Source organism: Hemitrygon akajei, chromosome 2 (assembly GCF_048418815.1).
Source record: "Hemitrygon akajei chromosome 2, sHemAka1.3, whole genome shotgun sequence".
Lineage (NCBI taxonomy): Eukaryota > Metazoa > Chordata > Chondrichthyes > Myliobatiformes > Dasyatidae > Hemitrygon > Hemitrygon akajei.
The window spans coordinates 69,363,548-69,387,420 of NC_133125.1; the positions used below are offsets into that span (position 1 = coordinate 69,363,548).

The 23,873-nt window shown below is 41.1% G+C and overlaps 1 protein-coding gene across 2 annotated transcripts in view; it reads left to right on the forward strand.

Annotated features, from left to right (window-relative positions):
* LOC140713902 (methylcytosine dioxygenase TET2-like) overlaps positions 1-23,873 on the forward strand; it is a 171,842-nt gene that overhangs the window by 102,485 nt on the left and 45,484 nt on the right. For both annotated transcript variants that reach the window (XM_073024564.1, XM_073024574.1), the window contains 2 exons: positions 13,035-15,942; positions 20,525-20,615. In XM_073024564.1, coding sequence (XP_072880665.1) covers positions 13,080-15,942; positions 20,525-20,615 — 2,954 coding nt within the window. In that variant the 5' untranslated portion in view covers positions 13,035-13,079. The remainder of the gene's footprint in view (positions 1-13,034; positions 15,943-20,524; positions 20,616-23,873) is intronic.

Consider the following 23,873-nt stretch of genomic DNA (forward strand, 5'->3'; position numbering starts at 1 on the left):
CTGAAGAAACTTACAGACTTGGAGACCAGGAACCGAAGGTGCCATATCAGAATTCTTGGGCTTCCTGAAAAACCGGAGGGTAATCATCCTATCGATTTTTGTGCTCAAATGCTGAAAGATTTATTCCCCGATATATTATCGGAACTACCAAAATTTGAGTGCGTTCACCGAGTTACCCCGCCTAATTGGGATCCTGCCAAACTTCGCTCTATTATAATTCGCTTTTATGACTATCAGATTAAAGAACAGATCCTTCGTGAATCAAGGAAGAAATGCATTATTACAATTTCATGATCAACAGTTTCGGATCGTTCAAGATTATCCACCGGAAGTTCTAAGAGCTAGACAGGCTTTTAAAGAGGTCATGTCGCCTTTCTCTCAGAGATCCGTGTAAACTCAAGGTTACTACTTCTGATAACAAGGTTTCTTGGTTTACGAAGCCTGAAGAAGCTAAGAAATTTTAATATAGTCTCCATGCTTAAATTCAACCTTGAGTTGCTTTATGCTAAATGTTTTAATTTCAGGTGTTCAATCAAGTAATTGGTGCTTTGTTGATAACAAGGTTTCTTGGTTTTATGAAGCCTTAATCATTTGTTTGATTAAGTAACTGGCGCCTTGTTATCTTTCAAAATATGCAAAAGATGCTGGCAGACTGCATCCATTTTCTCTTTTACTGTTTTCTGCCTTTATATGGGTCCTCTAATGTTACTTTTTCACAGCTCTTTTTAAACAATACGTTATATTCTCTCAGTGTTATGTTGATTTTTACCTACCTTTTAGTAATTTGACTGAAAGTAATTATGTAGGGTATACATGTAGTAATTACTGAGGAATGAAACTATAGGGTGTTTTGCTTTACCTTAAATTCACTCAGATTTTTCCTATCTTTTGATTATTTATACACCTTTTGGTCTTTTACTGTTTTTCAATAGTATACAATATTCTATATTTCTTATTGCTGGTTTTTGGTTTTTTCATTATTGTGCCATTTTGTCATTTTGTTTTTTTTTCTCCCTTGAATGCCTTAAATTAGTCATGTTAGGAAGCTATCTAAACTGCTTCCCTTTCTAATTATTTTATATTTGTTTCTTTACTCCTTTTTTTGCACTCGTGAGTATATGTTGTTTTACTTACTGATTTTCCTTATCTGTCTTTCCTTTTTACCGAGACTAATACATATTTTCCCATGGTGTTTTTTTTTATATATTAGTTTTTTCTATACATTTTACAAATTAAAAAACCCCAAATCACAATAAGGAACATTGATACAGTGCAAAATTAAGCATACAATGACAATATGCTACAAAGGAAGAGAATTTAACAAAGAAGCACCTAAAGTAAAGACAAGTAAACTTAGTATCCTCCCCAAGCTCCACAACACAAAAAAAAACTCCAGACCAACCACAACACAATATAGAGAATATAAATCAGGACAATCAAACTCCCAGACTGTGAATACACTTAGCAACAGAGGATAATAATGCCTACTACCAGAAAAAAAAGGGAGCTGAAAGCAAGGGACTAAATACTTAGAAAATTACTAAAAACTTCAAGAATTTATTTAAAGAAAACTTAAGCCCCTTATTGAATTATGTGAAAAAGACGCTTTCTAAATGGTCTCCTCTTTCTTTATCCCTAATTGGCCGAATTAATTCGATTAAAATGAAGATTCTTCCTAAATTTTTATATCTTTTTCAGGCCTTACCTATTTTTATTTCTAAGATCTACTTTGATTCTTTAGATTCAATTTTAACATCTTATATTTGGAATAATAAACAAGCTTGTTTAAGTAAAGTTTACCTACAAAGAAATAAAGAGATGGGTGGCCTAGCCCTACCCAATTTTAGGTTTTACTATTGGGCTGCCAATATAAGGAATATTACTTTCTGGTCTGATGCACCATCAATAACTCTCGGAGACGTGAGGCGAGATATAGGCTTTTATTGGCTGGAAGAAAGGGCAAGCAGCAATTGACCACCATGCTACATCCTGGAGACTGAGGCCGGGGCGGAGTCCCCAATCGCCTTTATACCGGGGTCCGTGGGAGGAGCCACAGGAGCAGTCAGCGGGGGGGGGGGGGGGGCGTGTCCAGACAGGTATATGTAGTTCACCACATGGTCCTATTTATCGTAAAGATTGCCCATCATGGGTCGATGCCGACGCAACGGTAGCGTGTGACGTCATCAGCTCCGCTGTTGCTAGGCTTCAGACACAGCACCCTGAGGCACTGGTGATAATTACAGGGGACTTCAACCATGTGACTTTGGACAAGACACTACCTGCTTTCTCCCAGTACGTGGATTGCTACACCAGGGGTAATAGGACTATTGACCTACTGTATGCAAACGTAGAGGAGGCATATAGTGCATCCCCACTGCCTTCATTGGGGAAAGCTGATCACAACCTGGTTTTGTTACAGCCCAGATATAAATCAATTGTGATGAGGCATCCCACTACCACACGCTCTTTTAGGAAGTGGACTCCTGAAGCTGAACAGGCCCTGAGAGACTGCTTCGGTACTACTAACTGGGATGTACTGCAAGGGGGGCTCTGTGGGGGCGTTGAGGAGGTCACTGAATGCACAACGGACTATATTAACTTTTGTGTGGATGCCGTTGTCCCTGTTAGAACTGTTCGCTGCTATCCCAATAATAAGCCCTGGATCACTAGTCACATCAAAGGCCTCCTAAACCAGAAGAAGAGGGCCTTTAAAGATGGTGATCGGTTGGAGCTTAAAAGAGTTCAGAAGGAACTCAGAGTACAGATAAGGGGGGCAAAGGAGCAGTATAGGAGGAAGCTAGAACAAAAGCTGCAGAAAAAAAGCATGAAGGAGGTGTGGGATGGGATGAAGATCATCACCGGATGCGGTGCAAAGCGGGGGGCAAACATAAGTGGAGATGTGGAGAAAGCGAACCAGCTGAACAACTTCTTCAATAGGTTCGACAGCACAATCTCATCCTCACCGCAGAACTCCACACCAGGCTTACTTCCCTCACAGGAAAATAGCCACTCACAGGAAACCTTGCCCACGCCCAGGATTACGGCTGCACAGGTGGAAGGTCAACTGAGGAAGATCTGTACCAGCAAGGCGGCGGGACCGGATGGAGTTTCCCCACGATTACTGAGGGCCTGTGCGACTGAGCTGGGAGAACCACTACAGCGCATCTTCAACATGAGCCTGGAGCAGAGAAGAGTACCCAGACAGTGGAAAACGTCCTGTATTGTCCCGGTACCGAAGAAACCACAACCAAAGGAGTTGAATGACTTCAGACCTGTTGCCTTGACGTCGCACGTGATGAAGACCATGGAGCGGCTGATAATACAGAATCTGAGGCCACAAACCAGGCACGCCCGGGATCCTCTTCAGTTTGCGTATAAGGAGAAGGTGGGAGTTGAGGATGCTATCACGTATTTGCTGCACAAATCCCTCTGTCACCTAGATGGGGTCAGTTGTGCTGTGAGGATTACATTCCTTGACTTCTCTAGTGCCTTTAACACCATCCAGCCCAAGATCTTAAGGCACAAACTAACGGAGATGGGAGTAGACTCTCACATGGTGGATTGGATAGTGGACTACTTGACAGATAGACCTCAGTATGTGCAGTTGGGAGACTGTAGGTCTGACACGGTGGTCAGCAGCACAGGAGCGCCGCAGGGGACCGTGCTCTCTCCGGTCCTGTTCACCCTGTACACATCAGACTTCCAATATAACTCAGAGTCCTGCCATGTGCAGAAGTTCGCTGATGACACGGCCATAGTGGGGTGTGTCAGGAATGGACAGGAGGAGGAGTATAGGAAACTGATACAGGACTTTGTGATATGGTGCAACTCAAACTACCTGCGTCTCAATATCACCAAGACCAAGGAGATGGTGGTGGACTTTAGGAGATCTAGGCCTCATATGGAGCCAGTGATCATTAATGGAGAATGTGTGGAGCAGGTTAAGACCTACAAATATCTGGGAGTACAGTTAGACGAGAAGCTAGACTGGACTGCCAACACAGATGCCTTGTGCAGGAAGGCACAGAGTCGACTGTACTTCCTTAGAAGGTTGGCGTCATTCAGTGTCTGTAGTGAGATGCTGAAGATGTTCTATAGGTCAGTTGTGGAGAGCGCCCTCTTCTTTGTGGTGGCGTGTTGGGGAGGAAGCATTAAGAAGAGGGACGCCTCACGTCTTAATAAGCTGGTAAGGAAGGCGGGCTCTGTCGTGGGCAAAGTACTGGAGAGTTTAACATCGGTAGCTGAGCGAAGGGCACTGAGTAGGCTACGGTCAATTATGGAAAACTCTGAACATCCTCTACATAGCACCATCCAGAGACAGAGAAGCAGTTTCAGCGACAGGTTACTATCGATGCAATGCTCCTCAGACAGGATGAAGAGGTCAATACTCCCCAATGCCATTAGGCTTTACAATTCAACCGCCAGGACTTAAGAACTTTTTAAAGGCTATTATTAATGCTTTTTGAGATAGTGATTTAGATGCATATCATATTTTTTTACTGAGTTAAGTATTGTATGTAATTAGTTTTTGCTACAACAAGTGTATGGGACATTGGAAAAAAAGTTGAATTTCCCCATGGGGATGAATAAAGTATCTATCTATCTATCTTAGAAGTTAATTCTGTAAAAAATTCCTCTATTGTCTCTCTTCTTGGATCATACTCTTTTTCAGCAAATAAAATAACAGATAACATAATTGTTAAGCAAACTTTAAGGATTTGGGCTCAATTTAGGAAATTTTTTGGTTTAGTAAATTTTTCATTATGATCTCCCATTCTCCTTAATTTTTTTTAATCCCTTCCATGACTGATAAAGTCATTGGGATGAACTAGGTATTAAGTGTTTTTGGGACCTGTTTATCTCAGGATCTCTTGCTTCATTTGACCAATTGTCAAATAAATTTGCACTCCCAAAAACACATTTTTACAGATCCCTTCAAATTCGAGATTTTCTACGTTTCCATTTAACTACTTTTCCTATAGCTCCTGATAAAAATTTACTGGACGATCTTTTAAATTTAAAACCTTTTGTTAATGGTTCTATTACCGGTATCTGTAACTTGTTGATTGATTCTAGACAAGACTTTTTAGATAAAATAAAAAAAAGCTTGGGAAGATGACCTAAATTGTCAGATTTCTGATGATGGAATAAAATTCTTAAACGGGTTAATAAATCATCTTTCTGTGCTCGTCATTCTCTTCTACAATTTAAAGTGGTTCATAGAGCTTACATTTCTAAACAGAAGCTGTCCAGTTTTTACCCGAATGTTTCTTCACTTTGTAATAAATGCAACTCTGCTGATGCCTCTTTAATTCATATGTTTTGGTTTTGCCCTAAAATTGAAAAGTTTTGGCGGGAAGTATTCCATACCTTCTCACAACTTTTTAGGGTCCAATTTGACCCAAATCCCCTTACTGCCTTGTTTGGTATTACTGCAAATGAAGATATAACTTTAAATACTCCTAAACTACAGGTTTTAGTTTTTACCTCTCTTTTAGCAAGAAGAGCAATCTTGCTTAAATGGAAGGAGTCTACCCCTCCTACACATCTTGAATGGCTACGTGATATTATGTCTTATTTAAATTTAGAAAAGATCTGCTGCTCAGTCTTAAATTCGAAACAATCTTTTATGATATCTGGGGACCTTTCCTAAATTACTTTTCCAATTTATAAGGTTTAACAGTGCACAGACTTTTATGTATATTTTTATCTTCTCTTAAACGAATATGTCTTTTTTTCTAGTTATCCATTATCATCCATCAGCTTTTTTCTTTGGTAGTTGGTAAGGGGTTGACTTTTTAAAATTTTTTAAAAATTTCTTTTATGATGTGTGATTTATCTTTAAGTTTTTGATTACAGTGGTATACCTTTGTGTTATGCTATAACATTTTGATCAATTTTATTACAATATATGAATGTACACAAGTTATGTTGAGACGTATCTATGTGTTGCACTCTGTAAATCTTGTTTTTTTTTTCTTCTGAATAAAAATATTGTAAAAAGAAAAGAAAGCCATCTGCATTGATAGCTTATACCATTTGTTGTGAAATTGAATGGATGGAAAACCATTCTGCCTGAAATGGACCAGAATTCCCAACACACAGTTCTGTTTAGCAGGGGCACTAACATGTTTCAGTGTTAGCTATCCCACTTCCATGTTGGAAGCAATTGAACCCAAGCCTGAGCTGGCATTTCTATACAAAACTGACACTTCAGTGAGCCACTAGTTTGTTGGAGGTAAGGTGTAAACCGAAAAATGTATCTGCAATGGGTTTATTAACCTCACTGAAGGAGAAAGAAGTTTTTTGGTGCCATGAAAGATATTTACCCCCAAACATTCCCAGCAAAATCAAACTGGTCTTCCATCAAAATTTCATGCTTGTGGAATTTTGTTAGATTGGTTCCGCACTTGTGTTTGGAGTAACAGTGATACTACTTCAAAAGTTTTTTTTGGATATACATTTAGAAGCCTTTGTTTTTTTTAAGGGACAAAGTGACTATGAGCTGCTTTTCACTTAACATTGATTCTATAGATGTAGTTTCTAAAGTATACTTATCTAATGTCTGACCTTGAAATGTCAGAGGGTAAATGACATAATGACCTCAATTCCACAAGCATCCCCACATCTCACTCTGTAATTGTGGTGTGAGGTTAGTGCAATTGTGTTTTTATGATTTCTGAAACTTTAATTGGTGTCCTTTGAAAGTTACAGGGGTATGTTGGGAAAATTTCCAAGCTCTTGGGTTTTAAATTTTGCAGCAAGCATTAATATTTACAAGAGATGCTTTAAGATAACTGCTCAAAATGTCCTTTCCACAATGAAATAATAATTGGCAGAGCTTGCACAACATCTTGTTTTCACACTTTTGCATAGCCACTGTAAATATATTTGGTATACATGTGTTTCCTTCATACACTTAGAAATTATGGTGAGTAGAGGGGGAATTTGAACCATTGTTTTTCTCCAGTATACATGCCACTTACAGTTTCTAATAAAGGAGCAAGGCCTGAGACATTGAAGTTTCATAGCTCGGTTCCTTTTGAATTACTACATATTTTCTTTAAATTTCCTCCATGTAAGACCTGAAGGTTTTACTTCATCTCTATCAGACAGCAGGTAAAACATGTCAAGTTTATTTGTTATTTATTTAAAGATACAGTGTGGAACAGGCCCTTCTGCCCAATGAGCCGTACCACCCAGCAACCCACCGGTTTAACCCTAGCCTAATCAAAGGACAATTCACAAAAACCAATTATTTGGGTGACAGCATTGATTGCTTTGTGGACAATACAAAGATAGGTGGAGATGCAGGTTGTGTGGAGAAGCTGCAGAAGGACGTGGACAGATTGGGAGAATGAGTGAAGTGACAAATGGAATACAGTGTCGGGAAGAAATAAAAGCGTAGACCATTTTCTAAGTGGACAGAAAATGCAAAGATCTAAGGTGCAAAGGAACTTGGGGGTCCTTGTGCCGGATTTCCCTAAAGGCTAGTTTGCAGGCTTACTCTGATGAGGAAGGCAAATGCAATGTTAGCATTCATTTCAAGAGGATTAGAATGTAAAAACAAAGATGTTGAGGCTTTATAAGGCTTTCGTGAGGCCTCACTTGGAGGATTGTGAGCAATTTTGGACCAGAACTAGGAAGATTATAGTTTAATACATAGCAAAGGAGTTGATGTAAGAGGGAGGGAATAAGATTTTTGGATCATTGGGCTCTCTTATAGGGAAGATGGGACCTGTACAGAAGGGACAGTTTGCACCTGAACTGGAGGGAGACTAATAGTCCTAGCAGTAAGACTTGTTAATGCTGCATGGTGAAGTTTAAACTAGAGTAGCAGGGGACGGGAACCAGATTGCCAGAACAATTAGTGGAGAGGTTGTGGAGGCAGATGTTGGTAAGACTTCAGACAAAGTTAATCAAAAGGTTGAGCATGGTGCAACGAATGTCCTGAGCTGCTTATTTCAATTCAAGAAGTAATAAAAGGAAAGGCAGATAATAGTGCTGAAGAGGAGGTAACTGGTTTACAAACAGAGGCAATGTGTAGTGAGGAGAGGCTGTTGATGGGGCAAAATTGCTGTTAACAGGATGAGTTGCAACGTAAAAGGTGGACAAAATCGAAAAGGGTGAATACAGGACTGAAGTTGCTATATTTGAATGCATGCAGAATAAGGAGTAAGGTAGATGAACTTGCAGCACAGTTAGATTGGCATGTATGATGTTGTATGTCTCACCGAACCATGGCTGAAAGGTATAGCTGGGAGTTTAATGCCCAAGGATGCACAATGTATCGAAAAACAGGAAGGAAGGCAGAGAGGGTGGTGTTGCTCTGTTGGTAAAAAATTAAATGAAATCATTAGAAAGAGGTGACCAAGGGTCAGAAGGTGTTGAATCATTGTGAATAGAGCTAAGGAACTGCAAAGCTAAAAAGACCCTGATGGGAGTTGTAGACAAACTCTCAATCAGTAGTAAGGATGTGGTCTACAAATTACATTGGGAGATAGAAAATGCATACCAAAAGGGCAATGTTACAATGGGGGACTTCAATATGCAGGGAAATTGGAAAAATCAAGTTGGTGCAAGATTCCAAGAGGGGGAATTTCCAGAATGCCTTTGAGATGGCTTTTCAGAGCAGCTCATTGAGCCCAATAGAGGATCAGCTCTTCTGCATTGGTGGCTGTGCAATGAACCAAAATTGATTAGAGAGCTTAAAGTGAAAGAACCCTTAGGGGAAGTGATCATAATATGATCAAATTCACCCTGAAATTTGAAAAGGAGAAGCTAACGTCAAATGTATCAGTATTACAGTGGAGTAAAGGGAAATACAGTGGCATGAGAGTGGAGTTGGCCAGAACTGATTGATAAAAAACACTGGCAGGGATGACAGCAGAGTAGCAATGGCTGGAATTTCTGGAAGCAATTCGGAAGGCACAGGATATATGCATCCCAAAGAGGAAGAAGGATTCTAAATGATATATGACATAACTGGCTAACAAGGGAAGTCAAAGCCAACATAAAAGCCAAAGAGAGGGTATATAATAAAGCAAAAATTAGTGGGAAGTTAGTGGATTGGGAAGCTTTTAAAAACCATCAGAAGGCAACTAAAAAGTAATTAAGAAGTTAGAATATGAAAATGAGCTATCCAACAATATTAAAGAGGATACCAAAAGTTTCTTCAGATACATAAAGTATAAAAGAAAGGCGAGAGTGGGTATCGGACCACTGGAAAATGATGCTGGAGAGAGAATGATGAGATACAGGGAAATGGCAGATGAACTGAATAAGTATTTTGCATCAGTCTTCACTGTGGAAGACACTAGTAGTATGGTGGAAGTTTCAGTTATCAGGGGTCATGAAGTGTGTGAAGTTACCATTACTAGAATCAGATTGAATATCTCTGGAATATCTCGTGGGATTTGTTAACTTTACAACAACAGTACAATGAAATGCATGATAAATAAAGAGAGAAAAGAAAACCGAGTTATATTAAGTATATATTTGTCTATTAAATAGTTAAATTAAAATAAGTGTTGCAAAATAACATAAAATAAAAAAAGTAGTGAGGTAGTGTTCATGGATTCAATGTCCATTTAGATATTGGCTGGCAGAGGGGAACCTGAATTGCTGAGTGTAGTCTTCAGGCTTTTGAATCTCCTTCCCAGTGGTAACAGTGTGAAGAGGGCATGTCCTATGACGGATGCCACCTTCCTAAGGCACCGCCCTTTGAAAATGAATTGGATAGTACGGAAGCTGGTACTCATGATAGAGCTGACTATATTTACTAGTTTCTGCAACATTTCGATCTTGTGCAGTATTCCCCCCCCCCCACCCCTCTACGTACCAAATGGTGATGCAGTCAGTCAGAGTGCTTTCCACGGTACGTTTGTAGAAATTTTCAAGTGTTTTAGCTGACAAACCAAATTTTCTCAAACTCTTAATGAAATATAACTGCTGTCTTGCCTTCTTTATAGCTGCATTAATATGTTGCATCCAGATTAGTTCTTCAGAGATATTGACATCCAGAGACTTGAAATTGCTCACTCTCTCCACTTCTGATCCCTCTCTGAGGATTGGTTTGTGTTCCCTCGTCTTACCCTTTATGAAGTTCACAGTCATCTCTTTGGTCTTGCCAGGTTGAGTGCCAGGTTGTTACTATGACTCCACTCAGCTGACTGGTATATCTCGCTCCTGTACAACCTTTTGTCACCAGAGAAGGTTCTTGGGAAACTGAAAGGTCTGAAGGTAGATAAGTCACCTGGACCAGAGGCTGCTTAACAAGCTATGAGCCTATAGCATTACAGGAAGGATTGTAGCATGGATAAAGCAGTGGTTGACTAGCAGGAGACAAAGAGTGGGAATAACGGGAGCCTTTTCTGATTGGCTGCTGGTGATTAGTGGTGTTCTACAGGGTTCTGTGTTGGAACCGTTTTTTTGATGTCATATGTTTTGGATGATGGAATTAAAGCCTTTGTTGTAAAGTTTGCAGGTGATATGAAGATAGGTGGAGGGACAGGTAGTTTTGAGGAAGTAGAGAGGCTAGAGAAGGACTTAGACAGATTAGCAGAATAGGCAAAGAAGTGGCAGATGGAATACAGTGTTGGGAAGTTAGTGGTCATTCGCTTTGTAGAAGAAATGAAAGGGTCAGGGTCGACTAAACTGGGAGAAAACACAAAAACACTGAAGTGCAAAGGGAGTTGGGAGTCCTTGTACAGGATTCCCTAAAGGTTAATTTGCAGGTTGAGTCTGTGGTAAGGAAGGCAAATGCAATGTTAGCATTCATTGCAAGAGGACTAGAATATAAAAGTGCTGTTGAGACCTCACTTAGAGTATTGTGAGCAGTTTTGGGCCTCTTAGGATGGATGTGCTGAAACTGGAGAGGGTTTGAAGGAGGTTCACAAAAATGATTCCATGATTCAATGGTTTGCCATATGAAGAGTGTTTGGTGGCTTTGAGCCTGTATTCCCAAGAATTCAGAAGAATGGGTTGGGGGGAGCTAATTCAAACCTATCAAATTGTGAAAGGCCTTGACAGAGTTGATGTGGAGAGAATGTTTCCCTGATGGGAGAGTCTGAGACTAGAGGACACAGTCTCAGAATGGAGGGGCCTAACTTTTAGAATGGATATGGGGAATTCCTTTAGCCAGAGAGTGGTAAATCTGGCAGCTGTGGAGGCCACGTTCTTAGGTGTATTGAAGGAAATGGGTGATAGATTCTTATTAGACATGGCATGAAGGGTCACGGGGCAGAAGACTGGGGCTGAAAGGGAAGTGGATCAGCCATGATGACATCTTGAAGCAGACTTGCCTAATTCTGCTCCTCTATCTTAAGGTCTTATGGTCATATTAACCTACCAACCAGAACATCTTTGGAATGTTGGAGGAAACTGGAGAACTTGGAGGAAACCTACGCATCCAAGTTATGAATCCCCTTAACAGCTAACAACAAACTTATTAACCCTAATTACTAATGTAGTATGGAGATGAGTCAGACCATTTTCATGTTGCTAATTCCTAAAAACACCAGTGCCCAAATGGCTGTTTTAAAAAAAAATTATAAATACTGGCTTAAACTGCCGTTTTTTTTTGGAACTGTGCTGTGAAATGTTTTATATCCAATAGACGAGGCAGATGGACCTTCTTCTCACAGTCTAATCTGAAAAATCTGAAAACACCATCAACACTCCTTTGCTACTGTTCTAGAATAGCAGCTTTGAATATATGCTTTGACCTTGAAGCATGAGTTACTACTACATAAAAATACTGTACCAGGGTTTCATTGTTCCTTTATCTCTTTAAAGAGGGTGCAACAAGCTCGTAGCTAAGATAAATCAATCCTCTATTTATCACTGGATAGCAGTATGATAGGCAAGTGGAAAGACTTGAAGAGGAAAAGAAGAATGAGCAGTGGTGCATATCAGTGTGATGGTAGTAGTTGTGATTAAAGATTGGGCGAAATGAAGCAAACCTCCATTTAGTGAGTGCAGGTTATGATTTGATTATGATTCCTGAAGCCTCTACCACAGATGAAGTGGATTTTTGATATCCAAATTAAAACACCAGGAGGTATAAAACTGGTAAAGGGAAGATGAAAGGAAACCATGTAAATTGACAATAAAAGTTTGTGAAAGCGATGCAGTGATAGAGGGAAGCCTGACACACTTGTGAATTGTCTGATAACCGGGTAATTAGAATTTGAACAGAACAGAAATTCAAGGACATTACTTTTTCAGTAGTCACGCTCACAGTAGATCCATGGTTAGGTGATAGATCTGGGGCTGTTCTTTATATCAGGCACTGGCCTTCATATCTATCATCTGATGACAACTCAGGCCTAGACTGATAGCTTGAAACTACCACAGAGCCTCCTACTTGCGAATCTGTGCACAACATTGTGCTCTACTGGGCCTTCCCCGCTCTTGCAGAGAATGTAGTTTCACTCAGAAAACCCTTATGTTTCTTGTTTGCTTACATCAGGGTCCTAGTAAGCTTTTTCTGCTCTTTGTGGATGACACTGCTGATTATTTTTAAAGCCAGTGTGTTACTGGACCACCCATACATCTGAGCAATTACAAACACTAACTTGCTCAAAATGTTCAGCAACCACTGGTATTGTCTCATTTGCAAGAATGTTGAACTATGTCCCAGTATGCAAGTATGCGCCATAAGAGTATAGAAACAGAAAATAAAAATTAGGCACTGCACCAGTGAATATTTTTGTTTGTTTTTTCCTTGTGTAATTTTTCTGGTAAAATAAATGAGAGAAGTGAAAGTTTCAAAAATTCACAACTTAAACTTATTTAGCGTGTGGAGGAGTTTATTGAGATTGTGCTCTTTGTTTGCTCTGTGTTTCTTGGGGCTTGAACATTTCCACAAGCAATTGTGAGGGGAATATTAAACTATAATGAATTTCTAATATAATAATAATAATATACTAAACTTGACACCTGTGTCACAATGTGTGAAAAACAATTGAGATACAATTTCTGGAATATTATCTGCTGTTTCGTTATGTTAAAAAGCATTTCTCCTCTTTCAGATACGTTCAGTTGGTAACCTTGTGGATGGCCCTCAAGCAGACCAGATGGAACAGGAAAGAGCCGGTCATGACGAGGACAAGAGACTGAGTCCAGTGCTAACGATCCGTTGCTACTCCCCCGGGTGTCCAGCTGAAGCCCTGTCAGTGAAGGGTGAAACTGTGAGTGGGTTACACCAACAACCAGAAATTGAGCCACACCAAGTCAATGGAGATTGCAGATGGAAAAGTGTGAAAAGCAGCTACGTTGAGAGCCTTGCACAGGAACAGGAAGGAAACTCTCAGAATCTTGAGGCTCAGCGAGAAACGCTAAGAGCCTCCAAGAATGTGCAGAATGGCATTAAGCATGCCCTCAGTGAATTTTCTTTGTGTGGGCTTCAGCAATGCAAGAAAATGAAGTTGGTTGAAGAGGCAAATGGACAGGATGTGGACATAGAGAATCAAGAGGTCAAAGTGAAAAGGTGCATTTGGGAAAAGGGTGGACTTTGTGAGACTGATGGGCGGAATTCACCGGGAGATATGAGCAAGCCTCCTGCTCCTGACAGTGAAGCTCCCGGATGCCTCCAACCACAGTCAAAAAGGAAGGTTATCAAGCAAGTTGACAGTTACAAAAATGGAGACGTTCTCCCCTGCTTTGAAATCAACCAGGTGCCAATTGCAAATGGTGCTATAAGTTCCACATCTTCCACAAACATCCAGCAGGATGGTCCCCGGGTGCTGACTCCAGGCTACCCAGAGTACTTTTTTACTGCTGCATCCCGTGAATACACCAGAATATCTCAGACCACAGCTCCCTCACATACCTCACTGTCCCGTGGGAGTTCCCCCTCTGCACCACCACCAGCCTCAGCTGGAGTCAGTACAGAAGTTTATGCCTGGGGGAGGGGCAGCAGCTTCCTGGTGACGCCAGGGGTATATTCGCCGAAAACAGAAGAGCAGATTAAGCAACAGCTTCAGCAGGTAGTGGCGACCATGAACCAGGAAGGGCAGAAGCATCTACCCACTGACGGCCCAGGCTCTGCAGGCTTCACCAGGACCTCCAGCACTGACTCTGACATGATTTCTTGGACTGGTGCTACTGGTCCATCCCACACTTCGTCACAAATAGCAGCAGGGCTCAGCTTCCCTCCCAACAATCACGGCCCACCGGAGATGGCGGGCAGCAGGCATTCTCCGCGACAGGCTGAGGCTGTGGGGCTGCTGCAGACAGCAAGGCCCCAGCCATCCTGCGGGGAGCAGGAACAGTACGGTCTGGCTGAGGGTGGGGGCTTTGCTCGGCTGCACGGCAGTGGTCGAGGTGGGGGGCCGACTCTACAGGCGCTGGCTGACACCCAGCCACCTCCGCAACTGGAGAAGGAGAAGACTCGAGTCTGGGGCAACCCTGGGCAGCAGGCCAATATCCCGCCTGCTCAGCAGCACCGAGGGGCTGCCCCGATCCAGGGGCCTACACAGGAAGGGCCGGAGGGCTTGAAGAAGGGCGAAGGGCAGCAGGCGGCGCCAGAGCCCCAGGGGCAGGTGTACCAGCCGGAGTCAGCTCCACAGCACCTGCTCCCTGCTAAGGCGGACACCCCGGCTGTAAGGACATCACTGCTGCCAGGCATGGCCCCGGACCGTCCCCACTCTGTGCCCCGACCGTCGGACACGCTGCTGGTGAATCCCTGTCTGCAGCGGGGAGTGGCAGGGTTAGCTCCTGCTTCCCACCCTTGGCCGCAGGAGCATCAAACCCAACGGTCACAGCTTGGCCCTGATCCTGGACACATGGCGCCAGTTTCCAACCACACTTACCAGAGTGGCGGCGGACCACAGCCTGGTGCTGGCTTAAAGCAAGTGGAGCTCGTCAAATTGCAAACCCCAGTGGGGACGTCGAGTGAGCGACAGTCCCATCCAATGCAGAAACACCACAGCCAGCCTCAGAATACCCAAAGTCCGGCTCAGAGAAAACTAAATGAGTCTCAGTCAAACAAGGTCCTTCTGCCTTACTGTGAGGACAAGCAGACTAGCCCAGAGGGAACAAGACTGTACAGGGCAGAAAGCAGTGTGAGCCAAGGTTTTCTGCTGCTAAGCAAAGGCACTGATTTACCACAAGATCAACACACCCAGCAGGAGCCAGTTCAAGCTCAGAATCCAAAGCAACAAGTCCATCACACATCTGTTATCCAGCAAACCCAACAGCTACCAATCCATCACCGACACCCACAGGTGCAAGCTGAACTCCAGAAACACTCTGTCCTCAGAACTGCGCAGGATTATTCCGTCTCTCACTCGCACCCAGTCTCAGTGCAAATGCTCCAAAATCAATCTCCATCCGTTCAGAAGGAAGACAATGTTCAAACAATCGCAGCACTTAAATCCCATTTATTGCCACAGGAAGACAGTCAAATAAGACTACACCAACAAAAAATGCAAGATTTCAAAGGACTTCATAAAGTGATTAAGACCGAGAAAGAATCTCCTACAGGCCCTTCATCGATACTCTCCAGCGCCCAACTGAAAAATGAAGCTGAAGTAGTGAATGTTATTAAACAACAAAGCCGACAATTCAGCTGTGACCGGCAAAGACAAGAAAGAAGCATCATTGAAGCACTGGAGCAGCGCTTCAAAGAGTACCACCTCTCCTTCCCTTTTGAACAGCAGTCAAGTGTCAAGTCGCCCAAGCAAGTGAAGGTCGAAACGACAGGGCCACTCACCATTTTGTCTGCTACTGCAGATTTTGAGTCTGATATGGGCGGCGACTGTCCCTCTGCTCAACAAACCAGCTCTTCCACAGAGGCCACCCCGACAAAAAAACGACCAGGGTCTACTCTGAGTAATTTTTTAGAGTCACCCATGAAACTTTTAGACACTCCTATTAAAAGCTTATTGGATACCCCGAAAAAGACACAGTTTGATGTCCCTGCATGTAGCTGTGTTGGTAAGTAATGTCAGCCTGCTTTCCAATGTACATTTATCCCATTTTGTTTCAGTTTTTCTAGCATACATGTTGTGTGGGATTTTAAAGATCCATGTATGCAACATCAAGTGTATAGCTCAGCTCTAGCATTTCTGTTTTCTTATCAGAAATAGAACAATTGAAGTTCTTCATGCATGGTACTTCCCTTACATTTCTATCTTGGCCTCACTTTTATCCTAGAGTTAATGTCAATTTTCTCCTGTTCCTCACAGCTTCCCTAACGTTGAACTTGACCTGAACTCTCCAGCTCTCTAATTCTCACAAAGATTGGAAAATTGTGGCTAGTATCACAGATCTCCATCTATACCTTCCTTGATAACATAAGGTGTATCATTCACACAGAAAGCCATTTGCAGAACAATGTATCCAAAGTGCTATTCCCAAACCTATAAGCCACAGACCACACACACAACCCTGCATAACCACAGATCTGTGCACTAGCTAACTGTGTAGCATCAGAACCTTGCATCCTCAGTTCTACAGGTCCACAGAATCATGTACCTGTGGAGTTCTGCACACTCAGCCAGACTGCTTTCGAACTCTCCTTCCACAGAATTGTGCAGGGTTAGAGCCTAGTGATTGCAAAGCTGTTCAACCACCTTTGAAGCGGTAAATACAAGGAAACTTCAGGCTTGCCCTGATACAAATTTGATCAATGTAATTTACTTATGGTTAAAGGCATCCTAATCTGGAAAAAAATGTGACAAATATTTATGAATTGCAGCATTTTAATTTTCTTTTTGTTTGAGAAGTAAATATCCAAACTTGAATCTACCTTGAATGCTAGTTTCTAGTATCAGGTATTAATCTATTTAGTTTTCAGAAGCAGTGGTATAGAGTAGTAATCCCCAAAGAAAAGGAAAATCAAACATATTTTGATATCTTGGAAGATTCCTTCTTCAAGGCCTACTACTGCAGAGCAAAACAACAAGAGTTCCTAGAATCATTAGGCGTAGAAGATGGGGATCTCATCCTGAAAAAGTGTTCCAATTGTCTTCACTCATGGACGTTTGTCTAGTATACACAGAATATCAGGTTCTAAAATACATTCAAATTCTGATTCAGATTCATTGTATTTGTATTGAATTGCCTCCACTAAAACTTACAGTAGAAACACAAATGGTGGGGTATTGGGTCTTGTGGCAAGTGAGTAATATGAACAGTGAAATTTTGGGAATAAGTTTAGTGAAGAATGGAAGTCATAGGAAGAGGAATAGAATTTAGGAATAGGGGTAGGTGTGGAATGGGAGTGGATGAGTTTTTGAATTGAGCGTTTTTGAGGACTGGGACTGATGGGATTTGGGGAATGAATACAGGGTATTCAGGGAATGGTGGAATTTGGAAAATACCTATAGCTGAGGAATGAATAGGTGTTGTAGTAATAAGTGCCATGAGGTTGGGGCTGTTTGAATTTTGGTGATGATTCTGCTAGGGTTTAAGATGAATTCTAGAATCGTTCACATTAAGATTTGGGAACACTGAATTCTGGGACTAAGTGCAGGTAGGAACAGGAGTAATATGGAAGTGATCACCGGTAGGCTAAGGTTCTTAGTGCTCACTCCTCTATTCCATTTCCCACTATTGAACAGGAGATCCAGCATGCAGTGTGGAAAAATAGATAGATGAAGGAATTTATGTACAGAGGGAGGGTGGACAAGTTACTCAAGAACCTGGGGATCTGCAAACAGGAAAGGTGCCATGCTGCTAAATTGTCTAAATAGTCAATTAGTGCAGAAATTGAACTACAAACATACCAAAGGAGGAATGCCATTATGAAGTACTTATTTTATTAGGACATATCCACATATTTCTTTGTGTGAGATTGTTTCCACAAGTCAAATGTAACATAATGAGGCTGTGGGAGTCTACACGAGCCCCCTCCAGTGGCTGTAACTTGTAATATTTCAGCGTGGTTCCTGTGACATAGAACAGGGTGAGGATGAATGAAGGGCAGAACGAGCAATAGTGAAAAAATTCGGAGCAGCAACCAGCATGCCACTGTTATAGGTTTCAGAACCAAAACAGAAAGGAAATTCGAAGAAGAATGCAGGCCAATTCAAGAATATCTCCAGTCACAGGATCTCGGATTCTGTAGCTTGTAGTGCTTAGGAGGTGATGGAGGTAAAGAAGTTTCTGATGATGAAAGAAGTTTCTAAAGTCATGCCATGTCAAATCCTCAGAAAGTTGCTCCAGAGATGTGAAAATACAGATCTGTCAGAGGCACAGCAGAAAACTGCATTAGCATTGAAGACTTACCCAATTAGAGAGTCACTTTCAGAAGTGCACCCCCAATAGAGTACCAGCCAAAGCCACAAACTCATTGGATGAAGCACTACTCTAGAACAATAAACACTAAAGAGAAATAGTTAACCTTTCACTTAAAAAATCTAGAATTGGAAAGCAGAGAAATACTAACTTATTTTCTCTCCAGTTCTGATGGAGGATCTTCAAATTGAAAGTTAGTTTCTTCTTTCACAGAGGCTGCATGACCGATTGAGTTTTGCCAACATTTACTGTTTTAATTTCAACATATTGTTTGCCTTCCTAGTTGCTTCTTGTATCTGCTTGTTAACTATCAGTGATTTGTGTACAAGGAAACCCAGATCCCTCTGAATATCTCTCACCAATGATGGTTTTTATGCTTTTTCTGTGAAATAATGACATCACATTTGCCCGCATTATAATTGTCCAATTCTTTTTCTATATCCCTGAAGCCTTCATTCTTCTTTGGAGAATGAGTTGAACAGTATCTTTGCTAAGCATTCTATTTTTCCAGGCCAGTAGCTTCCTTGTTGCTAAGGCCATAGATTGAAGTTAACCACTTGATGAACTTGTTATACATCTCTTAAAACTGTGGCTAATATAGCTCCTTAGCTTTGTAATCAATGCATGGTGAAATTTCAAATCACTAGAAGTCCTGGCATAATAGTAAATCAATTGCCATGTTGGTGTATTCCATTGCCAAGGTCACATCAGGTTTCTGGATTTTAGCAGGAGTGAACTATTCATCTGCCAGGAATAATTTCTGGCAACCATGTCAATGAAATAAGGTTTAGGCATTTTGGCTCTTATCCAAACATTACATCATGAGAAGTTTTAATGGCTTGCATGTGATTTAAAAGACTTATGTTGTAGTAGAAAAACCTCAAAATAAATGTGATTCTTATGTGTATGCATGTTTACAGTATCTCTTTACATTGGGGGAATTAAACGTCATGCTAGGGGATCAAAAGTCTCTTTATTTTGAATTACTGCGTCAATTCATCTGAACTTTCTTAATTATTTCTCTAACCGGTGAGCACATCACAAGGCATCCTAAAATTTCCTGATGAAGGGTTTGGCCCAAAATATTGACTGTTCTCTCTGCATAGATGCTGCCTGACCTACTTAGTTCTTCCAGCACACTGTATTTGTTACTCTGGATTTCCAGCATCTGCAGAATCTCTTAGCTTCCTCTTTTTTTTAATTATGTAGTTCAGTCTAGTTTTTGTACTGTGTCATGTAAACTATGGTCCTGAAAAACATTGTCTCATTTTTACTATGCACTGTACCAGCAGTTATGGTCGAAATGACAATAAAAGTTGACTTGACTTATCCGAAACAGTTCACAGCCATTGAAGTATTTTTGACAAGTAGTTGCTATAGGGAAGCATTGCAGGCAATATGTCAACAGCACAATCCCAGCGCAATGAGATTAATGTCCTGGGAACGTTGATCTTTGATCACTAGCACTTTGACTATGTGAGATCATTGTCACGTAGGATCCAAATGAGGGATAATGCATTCTAACAGCTGATTTGTATGTAGGCATTTTGGCATGGTGGCCAAAATTTCTGCCAATGGTAAAGATCAGAGAGCAACACACACAAATTGCTGGAAGAACTCAGCAGGTCAGGCAGGGTCTATGAAGAGGAATAAACAGCCCATGTTTTGGATTGAGACCCTTTCACAGTAGTATCTTGGGACATGGGAGTAGGGGGTTCCATTCCAGCGCCATCTGCAAGGAGATTGTATGTTCTCCCCATGATCAATGGGGATTCTTTCAGGTACTCTGGTTTTCTCCCATAGTTCAAAGATGTACCAGATAGTAGGTTAATTGGTCACTGTAAATTGTCCTGAGATCAGGGTTAATAGTTGGGTGGCCAGAAGGACCTGTTTCTCTAAATAAAATAAATAAGTTTGTTCCCCCGATAATAATGCAGTAAGGAGAATGTCCCTGCTCTTTCAGTAAGGTTAGAGGAAACTTCTGTGTTGAAGTGAGAGTAGTGTTGAAACCTCAGTTTAACAAACCTTCTCCACTGTACGACTCATAACCTTGTGCCTCAGTGAACCCAGAACCTGGACTGCATGATGTGATGCAGGAGGCAGTGTCTCCTTTTCCCGTCTCTGTTCCCAATTGTGCACAAACGATTTGTAATTATCAGTCAATTTTTTCTGTAATTTTGTTGATTTATATTAATTACTCCTATCAATGTAAACATTTCCTTGTTAGTAAAATAAGTTAATGGCTTAATGTTAGTTTCTTTTCATTTTGAATCAACAGAGCAAATTAGTGAAAAAGATGAAGGTCCTTACTATACACACCTTGGAGCAGGCCGTGATATTGCTCAGATTCGAGAACTAATGGAAAATAGGTATACTTATATTGATATCTTTGATCTCTATAATAAAGCAATCTGTGATATGATTTTTGTTAATCTGTTTTTTTTGTAATTCACGTTTGCAGATTTAATGTTCAATCTAAGAACTTATAGGTCTTATTGAACTTCTCTCCTTGTTGACTAAATATTTGAAGTTTGTGGGGCTAGAAATTAGGGAAAGGTCTGTTCTTAAGAATTACCTCCCTGAAGAAAAAGTGCAGAATTAGTATACCAAAAACAATTAAAAATAAATGTGACCAGGAACACTGTACATTCAGTAAGAATTCTACTTGCACATTTATTTCCTGTATTTGGTGGAATTTAAATAATACATAGTAACATTAAACAAATGGATCCTGCAATGCACAGACCTGGTGCGTCAAATGGACTAAACTGGTAACTCAAACTCTTCACAATGGTCAATGCGTTCACAACGACTATAGGATTGACATCGATGGCACAAGTCTTCTGTGCCACGCCATTGACTTTTGGGACTGCTTCATGAAGGAAGCCATTGAAATAAAACTAGAGGAAAAGAATTTTAACAAAGACGAAGGTCTTGCTCTAAGTAAGAACTAGAATCCAATTGTAAACAAGATGGGACAGTGGAAACCTGATTGGATAAGGACTAACCAATCAGGAGGGATGGACTAAGGGAATATAAATACCACCAGACTAGACATATCCAGGCATCATCCCTGATGAAAATGGCAAAGTTTGTCATGGAAATATTGGCTAAAATTGTTACCTGTACCTGGCTGGATGCCTGAGAAGAGTTCATTCATGAAACTGTTAGTTTATGATTTTACTGGATTGTCTTAAAGGAAATCAGAAATCAAGCGTTGTAAGACCATAAGATACAGGAGCAGAATTAGGTTATCTGGCCCATTGTGTCTGCTGTGCCATTCAATCATGGCTGATACTTTTTTGCCGTCTCCTTGCCTTCTCCCTGTAACCTTTGATGCAGTGTCCAATCAAGAACCTATCAATCTCTGCCTTAAACATGCCCAATGACCTGGCCTCCACAGCTGCATGTGGCAACAAATTCCACAAATTCACTACCCTGTGGATAAAGAAATTTTTCCACATCTCTGTTTTGAAAGGGTGCACCTCTATCCTGAGGCTATGACCTCTTGTCCTATACTCTCCCACCATGGGAAATATCCGTTCACTCTGTCTAGGCCTTTCAACATTTGAAAGTTTCAATGAGATCCCCCCTCATCCTTCTGAATTCCAGTGAGTACAGACCCAGACATTCCTCATTCAAACCCAGTACATCAAACATTCCTCGTTCTTTCATTCCTGGAATCCTGGAATCATCCTTGTGAACCTCCTCTGTACTCTCTCCAATGCCAGCTAATCTTTTCTAATATGGAGGGTCCAAAACTGTTCACAGTACTCAAAGTGAGGCCTCACCAGTGCCTTATAAAGCCTCAGTATCACATCCTTACTCTTATATTCTAGACCTCTTGAAATAAATGCCAACATGAGTCACCACTGACTCAACCTGCAAGATAACCTTCAGGGTGTTCTGCACAAGGATTCCCACGTCCCTCTGCATCTCAGATTCCAGGATTTTCTCTCTGTTTAGAAAATAGTCTGCACATTTATTTCTACTACCATGACCATGCACTTTCCAACATTGCATTTCATTTGCCGATACCTTGCCCATTCTTCTAATCTAAGTCCTTCTGCATCCTACCTGTTTCCTCAACACTACCTGCCCCTGCACCAATCTTTGTATCATCTGTAAACTTGGCAACAAAGCCATCTATTCCATCATCCAAATCATTTATATACACCATAAAAAGAAGTGGTCCCAACACCGCCCCCTTGCAGAATACCACTAGTCACTGGCAGCCAACCAGAAAAGGATCCTTTTATTCCCACTCGCTGCCTCCTGCCAATCAGCCAATGATCTCATCATATAACATTCCTGTAATACCATGGGCTCTTGTTAAGCAGCCTCCTGTGTGGCAGCTTGTCAAAGGCCTTCAGAAAGTCCAAATATACAACATCCATTGTATCCCCCTTTATCTATCCTACTTGGAATCTCCTCAAAGAATTCCAACAGGTTTGTTAGGCTGGATTTTCCCTGAAAGGAAACATGCTGACTTTGTGCTATCTTGTCCTGTGTCACCGAGTACTCCATCACCTCATCCTCAACATTTGACTCCAACATCTTCCCAACTGCTGAGGTCAGGCTAACTGGTCTATAATTTCCCTTCTGCTGCCTTCCTCCTTTCTTAAAGAGTGGAGTCACATTTGCAATTTTTCAGTCCTCTGGCACCATGCTAGAGTCCAATGATTTTTGAAAGATTATTTCTAATGCTACCACAATCTCTAACGCTACCTCTTTCAGAACCCTAGGGTGCAGTTCCTCTGGTCTGGGTGACTTATGTATCTTTAGGTCTTTAAGCTTTTTGAGCACTTTCTCTCTTGTAACAGTAACTGCACCCACTTTTCTTCCTTCACATACTACAGTGTCATGCATACTGCTCGTATCTTCCACAGTAAAGACTGATACAAAATACTAATTTAGTATTTATCAGCCATCTCCTTGTCCCCCATTATTATTTCTCCTGCCTCATTTTCTAGCGGTCCTATATCCACTCTCATTTCTCTTTTATTTTTAACATACTTGAAAAATCTTTTACTATCCACTTTGATATTATTTGCTAGCTTGCTTTACCCTTTACCCTTCTAATAATTTTTTTAGTTGCTCCCTGTAGGTTTTTTAAAATTTCCCACTAATTTCCTCTATCTTCCCACTAATTTTTGCTTTGTTGTATGCCCTTTCTTTTACTTTTACAATAGCTTTGACTTCCTTTGTTGGCCTCAGTTGTACTATTTTACGATTTGAGTATTTCCTCATTTTTGGAATATACATGTCCTGCACCTTCCTCATTTTTCCCCAGAAACTCATGCCATTGCTGCTCTGCTGTCATCCCTGCCAGCATCTCCTTCCAATTTACTTTGGCCAACTCCTCTCTCATATCACTGTAATTTCCCTTACTCCACTGAAATACTGCCACATCAGGCTTTACTTTCTCCCTCTCAAATTTCAAGCTGAACACAATCATACTGTGATCATTGGTTCCTAAGGGTTCTTTTATCTTAAACTCCCTAATCGATTCCTGTTCATTACATAACACCTAATCCAGTATAGCTGATCCCCTAGTAGGCTCAACAACAAACTGCTCTAAAAAGCTATCTCTTCAGCATTCAACAAACTTACTCTCTTGAGATCCA